Genomic DNA, 24,439 nt, shown 5'->3' with positions numbered 1-24,439 from the left:
TTCTTTCAAAGTTCTTAGACAAGTTGGGCATGTGTGACATCTATGCACCAACTTGAGGGGGAGTGTTGAGATTTGTATAGGTGTGCACAGATCATTATAGGTGTGCACAGATCATAGAGATTTGTATGGACAGATTTTTAGGGATTTAATTAGGGATTTTAATCCTATTTATACTCTGTATTCGTTCAATTAAGAATCAATATCAAAAACTCAGTTTGTTAATAGGATAGAGCATGTTAGAATGATAGTCCCACATCGCCTATGGGAGTCCAATTCATGCGTTATATTAGAAGGCAACCCTCACCTTATGAGCATGGTTTTGAGGTTGAGTCAAGCCCATGGACCTTTATATGGTATCAAAGTTGGGCTCATCTGTTTCTGGATGTGTGGAAGCGCGTTTCCCTAGCTTTGCACGTGGAGTCCCATGTGAGAGAGGGTGTTAGAACAATAGTGCCACATCACCTGTGAGAGTCTAATTCATGCAGTATATGAGGAGAAGGCAACCTTCACCTTATGACCATGGTTTTGTCGTTGAGTTAGGCCCACGGACCTAAATAGAGCATAATATTGAAATAGGATATGTATAGCCGACCACAAAAGTTGGGATAAGGCTCTGATAATGCTAAGAAATATGACGTAGTATGTTGGCAATATCTCAAATATTCTTGACTCGATGGATTATTAGTATTCAGATTTTTCATATGTCAACTTAGCATGGTTCCCTTCGATCAATGAAAGATGTACTTCAGTCTGAAGGTATATATTGATTTTCTTAAACATATAGACATAGATAATAAGTAAGACCAATTGGTGATAACCCGATATAAGTGATAATATGAGTAAAATTAAACATAGCTAAAGACTTGTTTCTTCCAATGGACATGAACTATAATGGCAAGTGGAATTTACATTTACCAAGGACAATGCACATAAAATTATGTTGTTTTTTGCAAGGACTAAGGTTGGTTTTAAGATATTAGCACACTAGACAATCTTTGTAGACTGTTCCCTAATGTTCTTGAAGAAAGTGATTGCAGAGCATCTTAGGTAAGCTAGGCATGATTTCATCAATTTTCCAGCTTACCTGAGATAAGAGGAAGATAAGAAAGAACTTGGATGGCGATAGTGAAAGCAGATATGGACTCACTCTCAATAACAAAAGACTTGGTTTTGGACACAGTGGAATGAAGAAACATGATTTATTTAGCCATCCCCAAACCTTTGGAATGGAGAAAAGAAGTGGAATGTATCACCAGTTAAGGATATATAAGTGACCACATTGGATTAGTCCACAAAATTGATCTTACTTTCCTAACCACATCCCAAAAGTCCCAAAAGTTCAAAAAAGGTAAAATTGCTCCAAACCTTTTATATTCCAAGAAATATTCCAATCGATTATCACTTCAATGTTTTGGGAGAGGAGGCTTAACAAAGTGATAACCCAGACTCCCTCCACCATGACGAAAGTCTAGCCGACTGATTTGATCAGAAAAATCTAAGGACAAGTTCTATGTTTTGATAGGGAAACCGGGACTGATTGAATTCTCTTTGGTCGAGAGTAGAGTTTTCACACATGGATATTTTACAATGACGCAGTTGGTGAAATGGAGGAACATAATTTGTTTAACTGACCCCAAATCTTTGGAATAAGGCTTTGTTGTTGATTTTTTTCATTATACTCTCTTCTTGATAAAAATTCTTCAAGAAATACAACAACAGATACAGAAAATTATTATAAGATTGAAACAGCTTTATCCATCAAGGAATTGGAATATATTAAATATCTAAGGAAAATGTACATCAAATGAGTTCTCTAAACCCAGGGAATTTATTTAATAACGTAAGAGAATTGCTTAAAGAGCTTCTCTAAATGCTTAAATTTACCAAAGTAATTTCAGAAGGTAATAATTGCCCGTTTCTCAGATTCTCACATGCAGACGTAATAAGAATCATAGTATCAGCTTCTCCTCGTAATTGGAGCTAAAACCATTATCTTCAGGCAAGAAATAAACCCCCAAATACCATGATATTAGAAAAAGAAATAAACACACATACAAAATGATCATCTCTACGATGTCCTACTTTGAGACAAGAATGTGGTTACCTGATTAAGACAATTAGAATCTGAATGTATAACGCAGTCAAAGGCCTTTAATGACTATTTCAGACAGTAGTAGTCACATAACACAACATGATTAGAGCTCATGCACTGTTCTCAAAGATCTGGAATATAGTGCCCAAAAACAATTGGAATTAGACATTCTATTATGCATCGGACTGGAGGCACCTGTTACATTAAGAAAGAAAAACCCAATGTTTCAAAGTATTATTTGCATAAAAACCAGTAATTCAACAACTTCCAAGAATGTTTCTTACTCTTAGAACCTGTAAATATTTGCTGATTTCTTCTGAAAGTCTGAAACTTCACCAGCATGATTCATTGCTACAAATGGTATGGTTGAGTGAGTGGGCCTAGAATTATCCTGATCCAAGTTTTCACTGGGTTTCAGTATGTGCTTTGCTCCTGCACTTAGTTTAATGGGACCTGATCTTGACACATAATCCACTTTAGAAGAGTCAACCCCAGATGTGGTTCTGAGTCCATCCTTTTGAATCTCCACTCCTTTATTCCTGTTTGCATCGAATTCAGGTGATCCGGTGTTGTACTGAGTGCAAACATTAAATTCTTCTCTTCTTTCCAACCCTGTAACATCACTTGAATCCCCTCGCACTTCTAAGTAAGGTTTCCTAGTGACTTTTCTTGAATCATCTTTTATAGCTTCAAATCTCTTTCTGGCTTTCTTGACGTGATCCAGATTTTTAAGATGAATATATTTGGACTTCATCTTATCCTTGACCTTAATCCTGTTTCTGCGTCTTGTATTAATGGAGGTAATGCATTTCGATCCTGGAGGGACTGGGATGAGTGGAGGGAGAGATGAACTCTGAAAGTGGCCTAAAGAGGTATTGGGGTTATGAGGGTAAGAAATCAGTGGTGTGTGATGTGGAATAGGGATGGCTGAAAAATTAGCACCAGACACAGAGAAGGGATAGTTTTCAGCACTTGTATCATAATGAAGTTGAGACAAAGCGAGTGATTTTTCTTTCTGCTTAGTTGCATCGAGCAGCCATGGGGGCAGATTCTGCGAAGAATTTTGAAACCGTAATGGTTTGACATACTCTCCACCAACCTGACTTGAGAAAGGAAACTGGAAAGCTGACGTTTGGCTAGAATTTGAAAACATGCGCTGACACCTATTCTGTAATGCTTCGGAAGCGAGAGCATTGGCAAAAGGGGACATCTTCGCACTGTCGTTTCCACTAGACAATGGAATGCCATTTTGAGATACCAAATGTGTCTGCCAGTCTAGGTTTGAGTGTGCAAATCTAGGCTCTACATCTTTCATCTGCAGAATTCTTGTCGACACGGGATTTCTCTGAGTTTCTATTATATGATTTCCAATCTCATTTGAATTTTGTGACATTGGATGTACAATCCAATTCGATCGAAAATGTGGGTTCAGTGAATTGTCCGAGACTGTCATTGTAGGACGATGCTCTGTTATAATTTCTTTGTCAGTCCATATGTTCCCATCCTCAAAACCTTGGACTTCTTTGTTGCTTCTACCGACTGAAACATCTTTACCCATCAGCCTCACAGTTGGTTGGCTATGAGGCAGAAACCCACATTCCGAAGACTCTTCTGACCGAATCATACCCTTGACTGTTTGATTCTGTGGATCATGATAAGAGAGATTCATTAGGTTCATGTTTGAACCCAACTGTTGGACAGAATGGCTATTTCCCCTCAATGAGTCTTGCAAGTTGACTCCTATTCTTCTAGCACTCATTTCAGTGACACCGAACATACAATTCTTCTCAGGAAACAATTTCAAATTTTCTTTCGGACATACTCTTTCAACATAATGTTTCTCTTTCATATTCAAATGATCCAAGTTATTCTTCGGCCACACGTCATCATGAACAGGGAATCTGCTCGAGGAACCCATTCTTATGTTTTGTTTATCCAGCTGAGTATGTCCTCCTCTACCACTTGAATGCAACTGAACAAATTCACCTTGTGAATTAAGAGGCAAACCAATAAAATTCTCACCGATGAAACTGTCCCCACAAATAGGTGTTCTTTGTGTCTTCCACCCTACCGCAGAACATATACTACTCATCAGATCTTTAGGAGACATGTGGCCAAATGGATGGTACTGTGTAGCACAAACATTTGAGAGTTGTCCGGCGGGTTGTGACCAAAATGTATGACTCACATTCGGTTCTATATTCATATTTAGACAAGATGCCGACGGCTGTGCAGCTGCCTTTATGTTTGCCAATGAACTCAATGTGGCTGATCTATGCTCATAATTTACAAAAGGATCGTGTAGGCTTCTGCTTGTATTGGGAGCCCCTAGAACATTTGCAACTTCATGAGTTTCCATGTCAGGATTAGACCCTTCTTTTGTATTACAATTGAGGATTCTGGGAGGGCCTCCATATAGATGGTTATACAATGCAGTTGAGTTACCTCGACTAAAAAACTGGAAATTATCATTGTTCTGCATAGCCTGGTTTAGGTCTACAGATTCATCAAAAGTTGGTACAGACACATGTTCATGAACATCCGGCAACGTTTTCTTTTTATGTGTAGATTGGGCACCAACTCCATCTGTATTGATAATGGCTACTACATCATCACTTGCATTCATCTCAGAAGCCAAATCTGTAGTAGGAGAATGTTCATCACCTTCCATAGAGAAATCTTCAATCGATGAAGCATCTGTGACATCTGAAAGTTCTTTCCAAAGACTTTGCCCCTGATGTGTCTTAATGGAAGAACACCATTTTTTGGTTGGTTCAAGTATGTTATCTTTATCAGAAAACCTGACACGCCTCTCTGATTGGTGCACACGTTGAAGATTTGCTTGATTCTTCAAGATGCTGTGAACAGGAAACACAGATGGCCCGTGCTGTTGGTGATTAGCGATGAACTTGGAAGCTTGGATAGTACTGAGCTTATTTTGCACCGGTAAACCTTTTCTGCTTGACAATTTCTTTTTACGGATAACTACAGTATCTGAGATCTCCGTTTCCAACCTCTTAGTAAATAATGAACCTTTTAGTTGTCCAGAGAAAGCAAGAGGAGATAACACTTTGAGTTTTTGCTTTTTCCGCTGAGACAAAAAACACAGTTCACCATACAATGTCATTTTACTGCATTTTGAATTTATATGCAATTGAACAGTAGAATTTTTCATATAACAAGTTGAAATGAAGTAAGGTGATCTGTTGAGTTCTAGGCTACACAGTAAAACATTCTATACATTTGAGAAATGTAAAGGAATCTACAATGAACAAAATTCAGTAGTTTCCTGAGGTTTAGATCAGGCACCATGAAAGAACCTTGTTTCTGAACAATCCCGTAAGTCAGATGTATCTCTAAAATTATTTCTTCAATCGGATTCCCTACAATACGAATACAAGATTAGATTCAATGTTTTAAAACATTGAGTTGTTGTTCCAACGGCCTGATTCATGAGGTGAAAGCCTCATGACAATGTCATTTTAAATATTAAGAAAAAAGTGAATAATAGGAAAAAATGAAGTCACTTTGATAATTTCATATCAGAGGAGGGATTTTTTGTTAATGTTATTTAATCTGCAATAGCATTTTTATATCTGGCGTGAGGGGTAGAGGAAAGGTGAAAAAATTTCAATTTCCAGAAATATTTCCCTTCACCCAAATATCAACATTGAAAGGTACCAATATCTGTCTCCAGAAAATTTTTCCATAGAATCTCTATTTATTTCCTGAAATCTCTGATGAGCATTGTGCTTCCATCAAAATTTAAAAATGACAATATATATATTGCAATATTTCCTTGAAATTATATCAAAATCTCCAAATTTAGGGAAATTGAACTTCTCAAACCTGTAAAACTCATTCAAAATTTATTGCCTACACACATTTAATGTAAAAAAATATAATAATCATGTGCACTCCAATTGGTCAAAAGTATCATTATCTTTTCTTTTTCTAATCAAGCAAGATGTGTATTTATTTGTAAATTGCTCCAAAATTTCAGGGGCTTAACCCTACTTTATAGAGCTCAGAACTGGAAATTTGGAAGATCCATAAGATATTCCAACTTCTATAGCATCGGAAAACACTTTTCGATAATGAAATAGGATTGAAATAAGTAGTATGCATTTTCTCCAAACGCCAAGTGAAGCACGTCAATCATCTAGTTCTCCTCCCCAACAGAAGAGCTACCACCCAACTTCTGGCAGCTAACATCATTTTTATTTTCCTCATCCAATTGTCCATTTGGAGAACAAAAAACCACCAAGGAGTTTTTTCTGATGATGATCCATGCACAGAAAATGGGGATCAATTTAATTCCATCACTGCTTGAAATTCGAATATTTTATTAGCTGAGTTTCCATAAAAAAAAATCACAAAAAACCACAACCAGTCTTTCCCTAGCATCATGTAAAATACCTCCTCTTCTACCTTCCCCAAGATTTCATTACAAATAAGATCTATTGGTATTTAATTTAAACCATTCTTGACATGGTTCAATTTTTTGTTCCGTTTAAGAAAATTTTGAACATTTTAGTATCGGATGAGTCTGGAAACATTGAATGTTTAATATTGTCTAGGAATGTTTCAGTCAAAACCATCTCAGTTTTTCTCCTTACCGAATCATTGCCTCGAGATCAAGATTTTAGACCTTGAATTTCTTGCCTAGGTCTTTCTCATTCGATGTTTTATCTCAGGCCTCATTGATGATATTCAGCTACCCAATCCTGTCTCCCTTATCCAGGCATACGTTGTAGCCAAACAACTTGAGGAATCAATCACTGCCATCATCAATTCAGCCTCGAAGCATCACCCATTCCAACCCATCCCAAGCCGGAATCTTCTCCCATCCTCACCAGCTCTACCTGTGACCACTTCTAAGGTGTCGATTTCATCATCAACCCCCATCATTCCTTATCCATTATCAGTGGGTATCCAGAGGTTAAGCATTGCTGAACAAAAAGAACGATGACAAAAAGGCCTATGTATCAATTGCAATGAGTAGTTCAAACCAAGACATCGGTACAAGCATACACAATTATTGTTATTGGAAGCTGATGACTTAGCTGGTCCAGAGACTGAATCTAACCTTGTTGCTGAGGATACTTCTCCAACTTTGTTGAAGATTTCATTGAATGGAGTGAGAGGTACTCAATGATCGGAAAATATGAGCTTAACTGGATTTATAAAAAAATGCCCCATCAAAGCGTTGGTTGACTCTGGCTCAACCCACAATTTCCTTGATCCAAATATTGCAAGGCAGCATGGTTTTTCAATAAGCCACTCAAGCACTATTAGTGTCACCGTTGCTAATGGTACTGTTGTGCAGAGTCCAGGATGATTCACCAATGTTCCCTTGACTCTCCATGGTTACAACTTAATGATTTCTTTATTCTTCTTATATGTGGCTATGATGTGGTCCTTGGTGTTAAGTGGCTCCGATCTCTTGGTACTATCAATTGGGATTTCAATAGTTTGACTATGCAATTTTGCAGGACGATTCTTTAATCCAACTTACCTTTGGTCTCTCATTTTGACATAGTTCGAGGCACCGAAGAATTTTATCAATTATTTATCAACAAAAAAGTTGCTTTTTTATACATTTTATTATGCACTCGCTTCCAAACTCGACGTCTATTCATAATCCATCCATTACGTCATTAATTGAGAAATTCGTTGATAGGCTCGTAGAACCAAGAGGATTGCCCTCTTCTTGTTCTCATGGCCATCTCATTTCTATGTTATTTAGCAGCACTATAACTCGTGGTCACTGGGAGACCCTATCGGTATCCCCATTTCAATAAAAATAAAATTAAATAGTTAATTCGAGAAATGCAAGATTTAGGCATTAGCCTAGCATGAGCCCGTTCTCCTCTCCAGATTTATTAATGAAAAAGAAGGATGGGACATGGTGCATGTGTGTTGATTACCACCCCTTGAATAAGAAGAATTGCAGAAAAAGAAGGTCAAGAGCTTGGCAGGAATTTATATTAATTGAAAAGTGAATGGACATAAATGCCATTACATAGAAACATAAAAATAAAAGAAAACTAATACTAATAAACTACATTATTTCCAATACTCCCCCTCAAGCTGTGGCAAATATATCAACTAAACCCAACTTGACAAGATGAGATTGAGTGACAGAAGGACCAACAGACTTCGTAAACATGTCGACAAACTGATCTAAAGAAGATACAAATATTTTTTGAAGGAGACCAGATCAAACTTTCTCCCTGAGAGAGTGAACATCAACATTTATATGTTTGGTTCTTTTGTTAAAAATAGAGCCAGAAGCAAGCATGATAGCAGACTTGTTGTCACAAAACAGTGTGGAGGAATTAGAGACAGGGAATCCTAGTTTCGTCAACAAAGATCGAAGCCAAATAAGCTCACATGTGCCAAGGACCATAGCACAATACTCAGCTTCAGCAGAAGAACAGGAAATCACACTATGTTTCTTGCTTTTCCACGAGATCAGGCTACCACCATGGAAAGTACAGAAATCAGAGGAAAATCTCCTATCTATAAGAGAACTAGCATAATCAACATCAATGAAGCAGAACAAATGAGGTTAAGCAGTGGACGAGTAGAAAAGCCCAAGACTAGAGCACGACTTCAAGTAGCAAAAAATATGATAAACGGTATCAAGATGAGGAGTGCGCAGAGCATGCATGAACTGGCTGATCACACTGACCGCAAAGATCAAATCTGATCTAGTATTAGTCAGATAAATCAGACGGACGAGTCTCTGATAAGAAGAATGATTAAATAATAGATCACCAAATTCTGATCCATAGGTGAGGAAGCAAGACAACAACCAAGCATACTAGTGTTCTGAAAAAGATTCAATATGTATTTGCACTGAAATAACGAAATACCAAAACAAGAACAGGCCACTTCTATCCCTAAGAAGTACTTGAGGGGACCCAAGTCCTTAACCTCAAAGGCATGACCCAATAGTATTTTTAACCTATCAATCCACTAGGTATCATCTTTAGTCAGGATAATATTATCCACATAAATCAAAATAATGGCGCAACGGCCATACAATCCTCAACGAACAAAGCAAGCATGATTTGAGTAGCATCTGAAAAACTCCATAGATAAAATAATCTTAGAAAAATGCTCTTGCGAAGACTGCTTCAAGCCATACAGAGATTTGAGAAGGTAACATACCTTCCCAAAATACTCCCCTTAAAGACGAAACCCAAAAAGGTGGTCCATATAGATAATCTAAGTCAGATCACCATTCAGAAAGGAGTTCTTCACATCGAGTTCGTGAATAAGCCAAGAAAGACATACAGTTAAAGAGATAAGGAGGAGAACATTGAAAATTTTAGCTACAGGAGAAAATATAACACTAACATCCTTTCTTGAAGTCTGCGTAAATCCCTTAGCAAGTAGGTGTGCCCTGTACCGGTCAAGAGTGTCATCCACAAGATATTTGACAATGAAAATTCATTTACAACCAATAGTCTGCTCTCCAAAGGAAAGGAGAACAAACTCCCAAGTGTGATTCTTTTGCAAAGCATCCATCTTAATAGTCATGGCTCTAGTCCACTGAGGATTTTGCAAAGCCTCTAATACAAACCAAGGAACTCGAATAGAATCAATGGCAACAAGGTAGGCCTGATAAGAAGAAGAGAGTCTCTGATAGAAAACAAATTGGGCAATAGGATGATCAATAACACACACTCGCATACCTTTGCAAAATGTAATAGGCAAGTGATAATAAAAAATAGACAGGATAAGATTAGGTGTAGAAGAAGATATACCTGCATCCAAGGAGGAGGTTGGTAAGATTGAAGAAGGGCGAATGCAATGAGAATAAACTTGAAACGTCGACAAAGATGGAAAGAAAACCGGAGAGGGTAGTACTATAGGAGAAGAATCCTACAAAGAAAACAATTCCTACAAAGAAGATGTGGAAAGAAAGTAAAAAACATTTTCAAAAAAAGTGACATCCATAGAATGTATGACATGATGAGAAATGGGATCATAACCCCTTTAGCATAGATGAGTAATCCAAGAAGGCACACTAAATGATTTTGTCATCTAACTTCATGCAATGAGGGGTCCTATCTTGAACAAAACAAGTGCACCTAAAAACTCTAGGTGTAATGAGGAAGAGGGTGCTCTCAGGGAGAAGCACATGAAGAGGCACCTGTCCCCCTAAGGTGCGACTCGAAACCCGATTAAGCAGGAAAGCTGTAGTGAGGACTATCATATTTCAATATAACTTTTGAACATGCATTCCTCGAAGAAGGCAATGAACAATATTCATCAAGTGATAGTTTTTACATTCCGCCACCATGTTCTACTCAAGAGTATAAAGACAAGTCAATTGGTAAAGCATATCATGCTTATATAGGTGAGAACAAATTCCATTAGAAATATATTCCCCACCATTGTCAGACCTAAGAGATTTAACAGTGATGTTGTATTGAGTTTGAATCATTTTAACGAGAACGCATTAGATAAACCCAAGTACAACGAGAATAATCATCTATAAACGTAACATAATATCGATGAACAGTAAAAGCAGTAACGAAATGCATTTAAAAAATTAAACATTGTATTAAATCCCCCACACATCAAAGTGAACTAAATTAAACATTGTATTAAATCGGTGCTACGAAATGCATTTAGAAAGTTCACACATAGAGCATTGAAATTTGTGTCCAATACAGAAAAAAAAATTTAAGTAAGAAATAAAGAACATAAGTGTTGAAAATTAGCATGTCCTAAGTAAGCATGCCACAAAGCTAAAGATTGAGAAGAAAAAGTATGGCTACCAGAGAGTGAAAGCATAGAAACTGGAACAGCAGTAGACTAAGATCCAAATATGTACAGTCCATCCCTCTCATACCCCTTGCCAAAATCCTCTTCAAAGTCAAGTCTTGAAAAATACAAGTAGGAAAAAAGTTACGGAACAATTTAGAGATTTGATAATACTACACACAGACAACAGATTAAGAGATAGGTAGGGAACATAAAGAATAAAATCAAGGGAATAACCAAAAGATAAAAGGATGGTACCCTTGTTGTAGATAGGTGTAAGAAACTCATCAGTAAGACGAACCTTCCTATGATTAGCAGGAAAAATAGAAGATGTGATCAGAGGCACCAGAGTCAATTACCCATGTCAGGGGAGCAGAACCAGATTGAGTCATGAAATGTAGAGGATATACCTAAAGGCATGGTAACTGAGGCCACAATCGATGATGAGAGAGTATGAGCATGGATTTGATCACATACAATAGTGGTAATCTGGATCTGAAGCTACTGCAAATCAATAGTATCAAGGGAAGTAAGAGAATCAACTGGAGAAACTGGTAATGAATCCATAGTGGCAGCACGAGGAGTAGAATGCACCAAAGTAGAAGTGGCAAGAAATCACAACAAATAGGGATAATGCTAAAAATGTCAAGCCTTCTAATGGCTAGCCTTCTCACAATGATGGCAAGTAAGACCACTCCCTCAACTCCGACCACGCCCCCCTTAGCCACAATTCCCAGAGCCCTGTGTATGAGAGTAAAAAAAATCTAAATTGGCTGCTAGAGCCATTTGATCTATTGTTGGAGCAGAAAGAATACTGGGTGCCTGAGTCTAAGAAGGAACTATACGACGACAACACCCATCATCATCAATAGTCGCAAAGATATCAAATACAGACGATAAAAGAAAGTTGTTAAGAATCTGGGTCTATAGTGCCTCAAACTCATGACGTAACCACATAAGAAATTGGTAAGTTTGATGACGACCAATCCTCTTAATTGCATACCCGACTGCCTCCGTTGATAACTTGGTCATAGACTCATAATGAGAAAGTTCCTCCCATCGAGACTGAAGAAATCCAAAATAATTGACTACACTCTATCTTCCCTGAGTAATCTGGGCAATATTTTGATAGAGCTCATATATCCTCAAATCATTCCTAGCATGAGCATAGGTTTAAGTAAAAACTGACTACAAATATAAAATAGTCCCATGGTATATAAACATAGTATAGATGCACTACTCCATGAAATTAAACAACCATTCAAGAATAGTACAATTGTCGATCTCCCATTATTCAAATTTGGGATCAATCGTGGGATGCTTATTAATAGTACCCAAAAACCATCTAGATTTGCCGCCACTACCCAATTTGAGTCTCATAGACCAAGACCAAGACTGGAAATTGTGACAGTCCAAGAGAGAACTCGTAATACATTGGGTCGAAGAGTTGTGCCCAAAAAAAAATATGAGATTCCTTATTCTCTTGATTCGATGTCATGACTCTCAAGGTAAAGTTATAAAAGAAAGGTAGAACAAGAATCAAAGGCAGGAAGGCTCCAAGAGATTACAAGAATTCTAGAGAAAATAGAGAAAAAAAAAAAAGATATCGAGACACTCACAATAGTCTCAGAGAAAGAGGTTCTTTGTAAACTCGAAGAGCAAAATGTAAGGCTGAATATTTAGCTTCAAGGGAGGTCTTGCACAAACCTAAATCCAATGTGCAATCATCAAAAAAAAAAAAATTGTGATACACAATTCAAATTGGGGCATCATTGTAAGAAACCCCAAATACTCGTTTAAGAGGCCGATATTTTTTTTGTTGAAAATCGTGCAAACCTAATGATGAAGTCGCTTTCAAGATTTTTTCGACTTGTGGGCAAGCCATTTTAGAAGGGGTGGATGTTAGCACCCCACACCCCTTATTTATTTAGTTTGCTAAATTAATTTATTCTTGTTTTAGAGAGTTTCTATCTCTAGGTTTAATAGGAGTCTAATTAGGTTTTGGAATTGAATTAGGACTATTATATTTTAGACTTATCGTTAAAGTTTGCAAGTAGTATTGGACCACTATATATATGTGGATAAACATTATTATAAGGCAAGAAATATTATAAATTCCTTTTTTCAATAAACTCATCTTCTTCTTAAATTTCTTCTACTTGCTTAAAGAAACCTAACAGGTTAACCAGTATATGCACTCTCACTATATAGATTTCATCTTGATAGAATGTACATGATTCTTAGTTACCTGAAGTGTAACCCTAGCAAGGTTATTTAAATAATGATCATAGGAATTTTTAACATAAAATATATTGATGTAGACTGTGTAGGATCTCTTAGTGATTGAAACGTCTACTATTGGCCACTGCACCTTTGTTGGAAAAAATTTGACATTTTAAGAGTAAGAAGCAGAATGTTGTTGCTCGATTGTGTGCGAAAACCAATATAAGGCCATGGACTATGGTGCTTGAGAAGGGCTATGGGTAAAATTGCTTCTTACTGAATTAGATTCCATGAGAAGATGTCTATGAAATTGTATAGGGACAAATAGGTCATTGTTCATGTTTCCTTTAATCAAGTTTATGGTGAGAACCAAACACATTAAGGATAATTGTCAAATTTATACGAGAAACTATAATGTCTAAAGTATTTTATAAACCATGTTTTAGTTCAAAAAAATAACTTACAGATGTGCTCACTATGGCCATTTAAAAGACAAGGTCTCATGAGTCCAAGTTTGGCATATTGACATGTGGAATCCTCAATCAAAGTTAGTTAGGACTTTTAGGGATTATATATAATATTTTAGGAATATCTTAATAAGGAGATTCTGGTTGTATATTACCAGATCTCACGATTATTTTATTTCCTAGATTAGTGGATAACTCTTTTCTCTGTTAGCTTAATTAGTTCCTAATCTTAGGGCTTGCCTATTGCACCCAACTCCTCTATATATTTCTATGTAATCTTTCATTCAAGACAAGAGAAATCAGTGAGCAACTCTTTCTCAGAAACTTACATGGTATCAAAGCTAGGTTCTGAAAACCTAATTCTCCCATATGACCAAATACGACATGACGACTGAGAGACAAAGCTCCACATCCAAAGTGACTTCCAATCTAGAAACAATACCTATTGCAAACAATCATGGAGGAATATAACACTCTTCTCTTCTCATCACAAGTCACAAACTTAATGGACAAAATTTTCTCCAATGGTCCCAGTCCATGATGATGTTTATTTGTCGGAAAGAAAAAAACGATTACCTCACCGGTGAAGTCACTATACCAGAGAAGACTAACCCTAAATTCAAGCTATGGAAAACAGATAATCATATGGTGATGTCATGGCTGATTAATTCTATGAACAATGATATAAGAGAGAATCTCCTTTTGTACAAAACAGGTAAGGAAATCTGGGACACTACAAGAGAGACATATTCAAGTTCTGAAAATACTTCAGAATTGTTCGAAATTGAAGTTATATTGCATGATCTACGTCAAGGGGATCTCACGGTTACACAATATTTTAATACTCTTAACTGCCACTGGCAACATCTAGAGATGTTCGAAGTCCATGCATGGAAGTGCTCAGAAGACACAACCCTATACAGGAAAATTGTGGAGAAAAAATGGACCTTCAAATTTCTTCTCGGCCTCAACAAAAACCTGGACGAAGTCAGAGGCAGAATAATGGGGACAAAGCCTCTGTTGAGTATTAGATAAACATTCTCAGAAGTTCATCGTGAGGAAAGTAGGAAAAAGTGATGATGGGATTTCAAAATTCAACTCCCACACTCGAAGGATCTGCCCTTGCAATCCGTGGAACCCAACCGAACAACAATAATGACAATCGACAGTAAAAAGGGCCGCAAACCTGGACATCTCAAATAAAATTGCTGGAAAATTCATAGCAAACCTATAGACTGGAAACCATCACGATCAGCAAATGACAGGGAAAGTCGAGCCAATATTGTTGCCACCACAAATGAAAATCCAACACCTACCGAGACGAGCCCTTTCACCAAAGAACAACTCGAAGTCTTACAAAAACTCTTCAGCCAAAGTTCAATATCCCAGTCAAGCACTTCTGTTCTTGGAACAATCATGTTAGCACAAAAAGGTAATTTTTTCAATGCCTTTACAGTTAATAAAAGACATTCAAGACCGTGGATCATTGACTCTGGAACATCAGACTGTATGAGGGGAGATGCAACAATATTTCAAGAATACAGCCATGTCATGAGAATCACACAATCTGAATAGCTGATGGATTTCTACCCAAAGTTGTAGGAACCGGTTCAATCAAGGTTACAAAGGACCTGAATCTAAACTCTATTCTCCATGTCCCTAATTTGGATTGTAATTTACTCTCAATCAGTAAATTGACTCATGATCTTGACTGCGTCACTAAGTTTTTCCAAATTTGTGTGAATTTCAGGAATTGGATTCGAGAAAGAAGATTGGCAGTGCTGAATTGTGTTCTGGACTCTATCTTCTCAAAGACGATTCTCTTTCAAGAAGACAAGCTCAGAATGCAAGTTGTGTGTCCTTTAAGAGTCGGTTAGTTTTAAATTCCAGTGTCAATAAAGATAGTGAGATTATGTTATGGCACTATCGCCTTGGTCATCCAAATTCATGTACCTTGAATATTATTTCCTTTTTTGTTTATCAATAAAAGTTCGAAAATTTTCAGTTGTGAAATTTGTCAATTTGCCAAACATACTTTGAACCATTATCCTATTCTATCATATAAACCATCTCATCCATTTTCCATGATTCATGGTGATGTGTGGGGCCCCTCAAGAATTAAAAATATGATAGGAACAGATTGGTTTGTATCCTTTGTTGATGATCACACTAGATTGACCTGGATGTTACCGTATACAATTTTAGGAGTTTATACAATTTAGGACTCTAATATTAGCTGTACAGATTATCTTGCCATGTATATATGCTAAATATTAGGAATCGGTTAGATGCTGAATATTAGCTGTACATATTATCTTGTCATGTATATATGCTGAATATTAGGAATCAGTTAGATTCCGTGTATAGCATATACTTCCATGTATAGATGGAATTTAATAAAAAAATGGAGGTTGCTGAAGTTAGAAAGTAACACTTCCAAAAGTTTTGGTTTCTCTAGTATTCTGACATGGTATCAGAGCAGGTTCAAATACTTGCTTGTTTTAATTTTCTTTTCTTCTCTTGGGGTGTTTCTGTGGTGATTTCGACGTTGTCTGTGACTATTTTTGGTCTGGTTCGATTCCTGCTATCAGCAACCTCTGTTGCATTTTCCAGCTCTATTCTAGAAGTCTGGGTTGGCTTTGATTTTTTTTTATTCGCTGCCGGTGCTCACTGTCGTGTTTCCTTTTCTGGGATATTATTTTTGAAGCCTCTGTTGATTGATTTCTGGTTGGTTGTGGCTTTCGGAGATCTCTGTTGCAAGTTTCTGATTTCCGATTAACAGGTTCTTCTCAGTACGTTGGTGTCCTCTATTACGTTCCTGGTTTGTGTTTTTTTTTTTTGTAACATTTTTTTTTCACGGTACAAGTTACAATTTTCTGGTGGCATATTCTCTCTGTCTCTTAGTTGTATCATGTCATCAGATAAGTTGGAATCGTTCCATATTAAGTTTATTGGCAAAAATTATTCTACTTGGGAGTTTCAATTTAAATTATTTGCCAAAGGAAAAGAATTGTGGGGTCATATTGATAGGAGTGCTCCCGCACCTCAAGGTGTTGAGGCTTTGTCTAAATGGGAAATTATGGATGCTCGGGTTATGACTTGGATCCTTAGCTCGGTTGAGCCTCATCTTGTTCTCAATTTGAGGCCTTATAAAACTGTTGTTGTTATGTGGAATTATCTCAACACGGTTTACAATCAAGACAACTCTGCTAGGCAATTTCAATTGGAGTATGAGATGGCTAATTTCTCACAAGGAAGTCTCTCAATTGAGGAATATTTTTCTGGTTTTTAAACTCTTTGGGCTGATTATTCCGACATTGTTTATGCTAATGTTCCCGCTGCAGCTCTCTCTGCTGTCCAAGCAGTGCATGCAACCAGCAAGCGCGATCAATTCTTGATGAAGCTACGATCTAACTTTGACATTGCACGATCTAATCTAATGAATCGTCATCTTGTACCATCTCTGGATGCTTGTTTGAGTGAACTTCTTCATGAGGAGCAGCGTATCTTAACTCAAGCTATCATGGAACATCGGGCTAATGTTAGTGCACCTGTTTCTGTGGCTTATGCAGCACAGGGGAAGAATAAGGGTAGAGACATGAGTGTTGTCCAATGCTTTAGTTGTAAAACTTTGGGTCATATTGCTCGGGATTGTCCCAAGAAGTTCTGTAACTACTGCAAGAAACAAAGTCATATTATCTCTACTTGTCCCATTCGACCTGAAAGGAAGCAGGATACTGCTTATCATGCCTCCATTGGTGCCTCTAGTTCTACTGCATTGCCTGCTGCCTCGCCGGTTGTTCCTATTCCTTCTCCTACAGCCTTAGCAAACCCGAATACACTCACTCCTGAAATGGTACAACAGATGATCATTTCTACTGTTTCTATTTTTGGGCTCTCAGGTAATCAGAAAATTTCTTCTAAGCCATGGTATTTTGACTCTGGAGCCTCTAACCATATGACTAATATTGTTGTTCCTCTTTCCAATGTCAAAAGTTATGATGGAAAACTGAAAATTAACACCACTGATGGCAGTTCTCTGCCTATCAGTGCAGTTGGTGATCTGTCCTCTTCCTTAACTAATGTTTTTGTGTCTCCTGACCTCTCCACAAATCTTATTTTTGTTGGTCAATTGGTTGATAATAATTGTAATGTCTATTTATCCCGTTTTGGTTGTGTTGTGCAGGATCAAGTGTCAGGGAAGATGATCGCGAAGGGGCCTAAAGTGGGATGACTCTTTCCTCTTTATGTCTCTCCTTCCACTATTATTCCTAGTTTTCCTTTACTTTCATTTGCATGTAATGTTGTTGGTTTTGGAAATAAGATGTGGCATAGACGTCTAGGCCACCCAAACTCTAATGTACTTCGTACTTTGTTTAATTTTGGATTATTGGGAAATAAAACATGTTCTTCTCTTGATCTTTCGTTTGATTGTACATCATGCAAACTTGACAAAAGTAAAGTTCTACCTTTTTCTCATTATGCATCTCGCACTTCACAATGTTTTGATATTATTCAAAGTGATGTTTGGGGGATTACACCTGTTGTTTCTCATGCGCATTACAAGTACTTTGTTACTTTCATTGATGACTTTAGTCGCTTTACTTGGGTTTACTTCCTTAGGGCTAAGGACGAAGTTTTTTTAGTCTTTAAGCACTTTCTTGCACTTATTGAGACTCAATTCTCTACCAGCATCAAGGTCTTGCACTCTGATTCTGGCGGTGAATACATGTCTAATGAATTTCAGGACTTTTTTCAAAGCAAAGGGATCATCTCTCAGCGTTCTTGTCCTTCGACACCACAGGAAAACGATATTGCTGAGAGGAAAAATCGCCACCTTCTTGATGTGGTAAGAACTCTTTTACTTGATTCATTTGTTCCTCCTCGTTTTTGGTGTGAAGCACTTTCTATTGTAGTTCATTTGATCAATCGCTTACCCTCTCCTACGTTAAATCATGTGTCTCCTTTCTTTAAGTTGTTTGGTTGTGTTTGTTTTGTACATCCAAAACAAACATTCTCCTTTATATTCTGATCTTCGTACATTTAGTTGTGTTTGTTTTGTACATCTCCCTATTCATGACCGACATAAACTTACTACTCAGTCTGTTAAGTGTGTTTTTCTTGGTTATGCTATCCCTCAAAAGGGTTATGTTTGTTATGATCCTAATGCACGTCGTATACGGGGTTTCTCGGAATGTGATTTTTTTTGAAAATCAATATTTATTTCCATCTCATGTTGAGCTGCCATCTGCATTTTTATCTCTTCTGCCTAGTTTTTCTGATTTACCAACAATTGTAGAAAGGTTCAAACCTGGTTTTGTGTACGAAAGACATAGTCAACATGAATTTGGTCCCACTTCCTCTATGTCCCCTTCTAATATTGACCTGGCACCTGCTTCTTCTCCTGCTTCCACCACTCTTCATCAGTCTACTCATCCTTCTCGACCCCCTAACTGGTATGATTTCTTCTCTCATGTCTCTCTTGTCACTACTTTATCTACTATTTCCATTCCCTCTTGCTACAAACAGGCCATGGAACATGAGTGTTGGCAAAATGCAATGCAAGTAGAACTTCAAGCACTTGAAGAGAATCACACTTGAGATATTGTTCCTTGTCCTCCTACAGTCAAACCTATCGGGAGTAAATGAGTTTTCTCTGTAAAACTTCGTTCTGATGGCTCTTTGGATCGGTACAAAGCTCGCTTAGTAGCTTTGGGTAATAAGCAGGAATATGGGGTTGATTATGATGAGACATTTGCTCATGTTGCCAAAATGCCAACTACATCAGATGGATGTGAAGAATGCCTTTCTTCATGGTGATCTCCAGGAAGAAATTTACATGAAGCTTCCCTCTGGTATGATTACTTTTTCTCCTCATGATGTTTGTAAGCTAAGGCATTCTCTATATGGGCTCAAGCAGGCACATCGGGCTTGGTTTGAGAAGTTTCGTAGTACACTTCTTTCATTCAGTTTTACACAAAGTCAATATGATTCTTTTCTCTTCTTCCATACGTCTGAGTTGGGTATAGTCCTTCTCTTGGTCTATGTGGATGATATTATCATTATTGGCACTGATTGTGGTTTGATTACTTAGTTTCAGCAGCTGTTACATGCAACTGTCCACATGAAAGATCTTGACCGACTCACATACTTCTTAGGATTGGAAGTTCATCATCGAGCCCATGGTATTTTCGTGAACCAGCAAAAGTATATTCAAGATCTTATCACTTTGGCTGGTTTGGAGGACACTTCTTCTGCTGCTACTCCTATGGAGGTAAATGTCAAATACAGGAAAGATGAAGGGGACCTTCTGAATGATCCTACTCTCTATCGGCGCCTGGTTGGGAGTCTTATCTACTTGACCACTACTCGACCTGATATCTCCTATGTTGTTCATCAAGTCAGTCAGTTTATGTCTTCTCCTCGGCATCTCCATCTTGCTGTAGTTCGCCGCATCATCTGCTATCTTCGAGGTTCACCTACTCGTGGGTTGTTCTTTCTTACTGGCTCCTCTCTTCAATTTGTTATCTATAGTGATGCTGATTGGGCTGGATGTCCAAATACACGTCGATTGGTTGGTGTATGTTTTTAGGTGATATCTTAATTTCTTGGAGATGTAATAAACAAGATCGTGTTTCTAAATCCTCTATTGAGACCGAGTATCATGCCATGTCTACTGCTTGTTCTGAAATTGTATGGCTAAGCGGTCTTCTTGAGGAACTCGGGTTTCCTCAGACTACTTCTACCCCTCTTCATGCCGATAACACTAGTGTTATTCAGATTGCCACCAATCTCATTTTTCATGAACGCACCAAGCACATTGAAGTTGATTGTCATTCTATTCGAGACACCTTGGAAAGTCGGGTGATATCTCTTCTGATCTTCAAGTGGCTGATGTCTTCACCAAAGCTATGACTCGACAGCAACATCAATTTCTTGTTGGCAAATTGTTGCTGGTTGACTTACTAGCATCAATTTGAGGGGGGATGTTACCGTTCACAATTTTAGGAGTTTATACAATTTATGACTCTAATATTAGCTGTACAGATTATCTTGCCATGTATATATGCTAAATATTAGGAATCGGTTAGATGCTAAATATTAGTTGTACATATTATCTTGCCATGTATATATGTTGAATATTAGAAATCAGTTAGATTCCGTGTATGGCATATACTTCCATGTATAGATGGAATTGAATAAAGAAAATAGAGGTTGCTGAAGTTAGAGACCAACACTTCCAAAAGTTTTGGTTTCTCTAGTATTCTGACATTGGATATTTCTTATAAAAGAAAATTTTGAAGTTGACCAAAATTTTCAAAATTTCAACTCCATGATACAAACTCAATTCCAAACCAAGATCCAAGTCCTAAAAACTGATAATGCCAGAGAATACTTCAAATCAATCCTTAATACCTATCTCTTGAGTCAAGGCATAGTTCACTTGAGTTTTTATGTTGACACTCCCCAACAAAATGGGGTTGCAGAGAGAAAAAACAAACATTTGCTAAAAGTAGCACGGTCTCTCATGTTCTTTACTCACGTTCCAAAATAATTTTGGGGAGAGGCAGTCCTTACAGCTGCATACCTTATTAATAGAATGCCCTCCAGAGTTCTAAATTTCCAAACTCCTTGTCAAGTTCTCCTTAACTCCTTCCCACATATTAAAATCATCTCCTCACTTCCTCCTAAAATCTTCGGGTGCTCAATCTTTGTTCACATACATCAACAACATCGTAGTAAATTAGACCATAAATCCTTCAAATGTATCTTTCTCGGATACTCCCCAAATCAAAAGGGTTATAAGTACTACTCTCCTATAACTAGAAAGGTTTATAACTCAATGGATGTGACATTCTTTGAACATCAATCCTACTACCCCAAATCTGATATTCAGGGGGAGAACATGAGGGAATATCAATTTTGGGACACTATTCAAGGTATTGAAACCAATGTAGACCATACTCTTCAGCCCGGGAACTCCTCATAGCCACCACAACTTATTTCAGTCACTTATCCAGAGATCAACCATCCTCCAAATCCTGAAATCAATGTGCCACCTCAATCACCAATCCACCAATCTGAGCCTCAGTCACTAGTCCAACAATCCGAGAGCCATCTTCCATCACCACATATTGCAAATGATGAGCTTCGTGTCTATGTTAGGAAGAAGAAGTCTGAGAGGGAGATAGAGCACACAACACCTCTCACATATGACCAAGAATTTGAATCGGATCCAAAACCAATTGAAATTCACTCAGGTAAAGGTATTGCTGATCTTGAGATTGTTGCTCCTACTATTAATGATTCAAATATTTCAATTACTTTGAGAAAAGGTGTTACAACATGCACGAATCATCCTATTTGCAGATTTATTTCATATAACAGCTTGACACCTTCCTATCATGCATTTGTTTCTACTCTTGACAACGTACAGGTCCCTAGCTCTATTCAGGAAACTCTCAAAAACCCAGAGTAGATAAGAGCAATCAGAGAAGAAATTGGAGCTTTGGAGAAAAATGGCATATGGGTAATTCAGAACTTCCCCCTGGGAAGAAACTAGTTGATTGTAAGTGGATCTTTGCAATCAAACATAAGGCCGATGGAAGTATTGAGGGATTTAAAGCCCGTCTTGTTGCTAAGGGCTTTACACAATCTTATAGAATAGATTACCAAGAAACATTTGCTCCAGTGACCAAACTCAACACTGTCGTCCTCTCCCTTGCAGCAAATCAAGATTAGCCCTTGCATCAACTAGATGTCAAGAATGCATTCCTGAATGGTGACTTGGATGACGATGTGTATATGGAGACACCTCCAGGACTGGAAACTTCTTTCAACAACAACAGGTGTACAAACTTAAAAAATCTCTGTATGGACTCAAACAATCTCCACGAGCATGGTTTGAAAAGTTTGCAAAGTCAATGATTAAACATGGGTATACTCAATGTCAGGTAGATCATACATTATTTGTTCTCCAGAAAGAAAAATAGCAATATTGATTGTATATGTCGATGACATCATCCTAACAGGTGACTATGAGGAAGAACTCCTGCGATTGAAGATGCTTTTAGCTAAGGAATTTGAAATCAAGGACCTCGAAAACCTTAGATACTTTCTTGACAGGGAGGTGGCACGATCGAAGAAAGGTATAATTATCTCCCAACGTAAATATATTCTAGATTTTCTTAACGAAACAAATATACTTGGATGTAAACTTGCAGACACTCCAATGGATTCTACTTAGAAGTTAGGAACTGAAAAGGAAAGTACACCAATAGACAGAGGGAGATATCAGAGACTAGTTGGCCGACTTATCTACCTCTCACACACTCGACCTAATATTGGCTTCTCTGTTAGTGTTGTAAGCCAATTTATGAACAACCCAACAGAAGAACACATGGAAGCTATGAATAGGATCTTGAGGTATCTTAAGATGACTCCAGGAAGAGGTTTATTAGACAAAAAGAATGACAAGAGAGATGTTGAAGTCTTCTCAGATGCAGATTGGGCAAAAGATGTGTTAGATAGGAGATCGACATCAGGGTATTGTTCTTATGTTTGGGAAAATCTCGTGACATGGAGAAGTAAGAAACAATACATAGTCTCAAGAAGTAGCGCAGAGGCTGAATTTAGAGCCTTAGCTCTTGGTATTTGTGAAAGAATGTGGATACAAAGACTACTTAGTGAGTTGGGAATAGTAGTTGAGAAGTCCATCAAGATGTTCTATGATAACCAAGCTGCCATAAGCATGTTGGCATGAGCTGTACTCTGTACAAGGATTAAATCAAATCAGATTTTTATAGAAAGTATTTCTATAGAAATTATTTCTTTGTAAAATCCCTTACTTAAAGGGTCAACCATAATTATAGCCTTAGATCATGTATTTCTTAGAATAGCTTCTCCTGTATCTACATATACCTTTGTAATCTGCTATTGGAATACAAGAAAAAAATAGAAACTTCTGACATGGTATCGGAGCAGGATCCTAGGATCTTTGCTTCACCTACCCACTGATCAGAATCTCTTCCTCTCGACAACCATGGCAGAGTCCAGTCTTGACGATTGGACAACAAAAATAACAGAGGCCTTGACCAAAGTCCAGACCTCCTCTCAAACCCCATCTGATTTCTCGAATGCTCCTATTGGCATTAAGTTGGACGGTTCCAACGATGCCTTATGGTCTCAAGTTGTTGAGATGTATATCTCAGGAAAAGACAAACTGGGATATATTACTGGCGACTCTCCTCAACCTCTTGAAACCGATCCATTTTTTCGGAAATGGAGAACTGAAAATGCCATTGTCAAAGGATGGCTGATCAACTCGATGGACCCCTCCTTGATTGGTAATTTTATTCGGTTTCCAACTGCTAAACAGGTATGGAACTCGATTGCCACAACTTTTTTTGATGGGACTGATACATCCCAAGTTTATGACCTTCGGCGTCGTGTAACTCGCATGAGGCAAGCGGGTGGATCTATAGAGAAATATTACACTGATCTTCAAGGTTTATGGCGCGAAATTGATTTTCGTCGTCCTAACCCAATGAAATGTGTAGAGGATATTCTGAAATATAACTCCATTCTACAGGAAGATAGAGTCTATGTCTTCCTTGATGGCTTAGATGATCGGTTGGACAAGGTTCGAAGTGATGTTCTTCAGCTACAACCCTTCCCTACAGTTGAGCAGGCGTATGCTCATGTCCGACGTGAAGACATTAGGCAAGCATTCATGACATCCGATAGTGACATCGCTCCAGGTGCGGTTATGGCATCCAAAGGATTCAAATCCGGAAAACCAAAATCAAAACCTCAATCTGATGGAGGGAAATGCACCCATTGTGGCAACATGAAACATACCCGTGAAACTTGC

At 37.7% G+C, this 24,439-nt stretch overlaps 1 protein-coding gene across 2 annotated transcripts in view; it reads right to left on the bottom strand.

The window, feature by feature from the left end:
* Positions 1 to 453: 453 nt before the first annotated feature.
* LOC147387833 (uncharacterized) overlaps positions 454 to 24,439 on the bottom strand; it is a 32,849-nt gene continuing 8,863 nt past the window's right edge. Inside the window, exons 3-4 of one of the 2 annotated variants that reach the window (XM_086421736.1) lie at positions 2,386 to 5,183; positions 454 to 2,287 (exon numbers count right to left, since the gene is read on the bottom strand). In XM_086421736.1, coding sequence (XP_086277862.1) covers positions 2,266 to 2,287; positions 2,386 to 5,183 — 2,820 coding nt within the window. In that variant the 3' untranslated portion in view covers positions 454 to 2,265. Of the gene's footprint in view, positions 2,288 to 2,376; positions 5,184 to 24,439 lie in introns of both variants that reach the window. The other variant, XM_086421738.1, reaches the window with a different exon arrangement.

This window comes from Akebia trifoliata, chromosome 13 (genome assembly GCF_017979445.1).
Source record: "Akebia trifoliata isolate Shusen 1 chromosome 13, ASM1797944v1, whole genome shotgun sequence".
Lineage (NCBI taxonomy): Eukaryota > Viridiplantae > Streptophyta > Magnoliopsida > Ranunculales > Lardizabalaceae > Akebia > Akebia trifoliata.
Note: the sequence above shows the minus strand (reverse complement) of the source record. Positions and strands in the feature narration are given on the sequence as shown.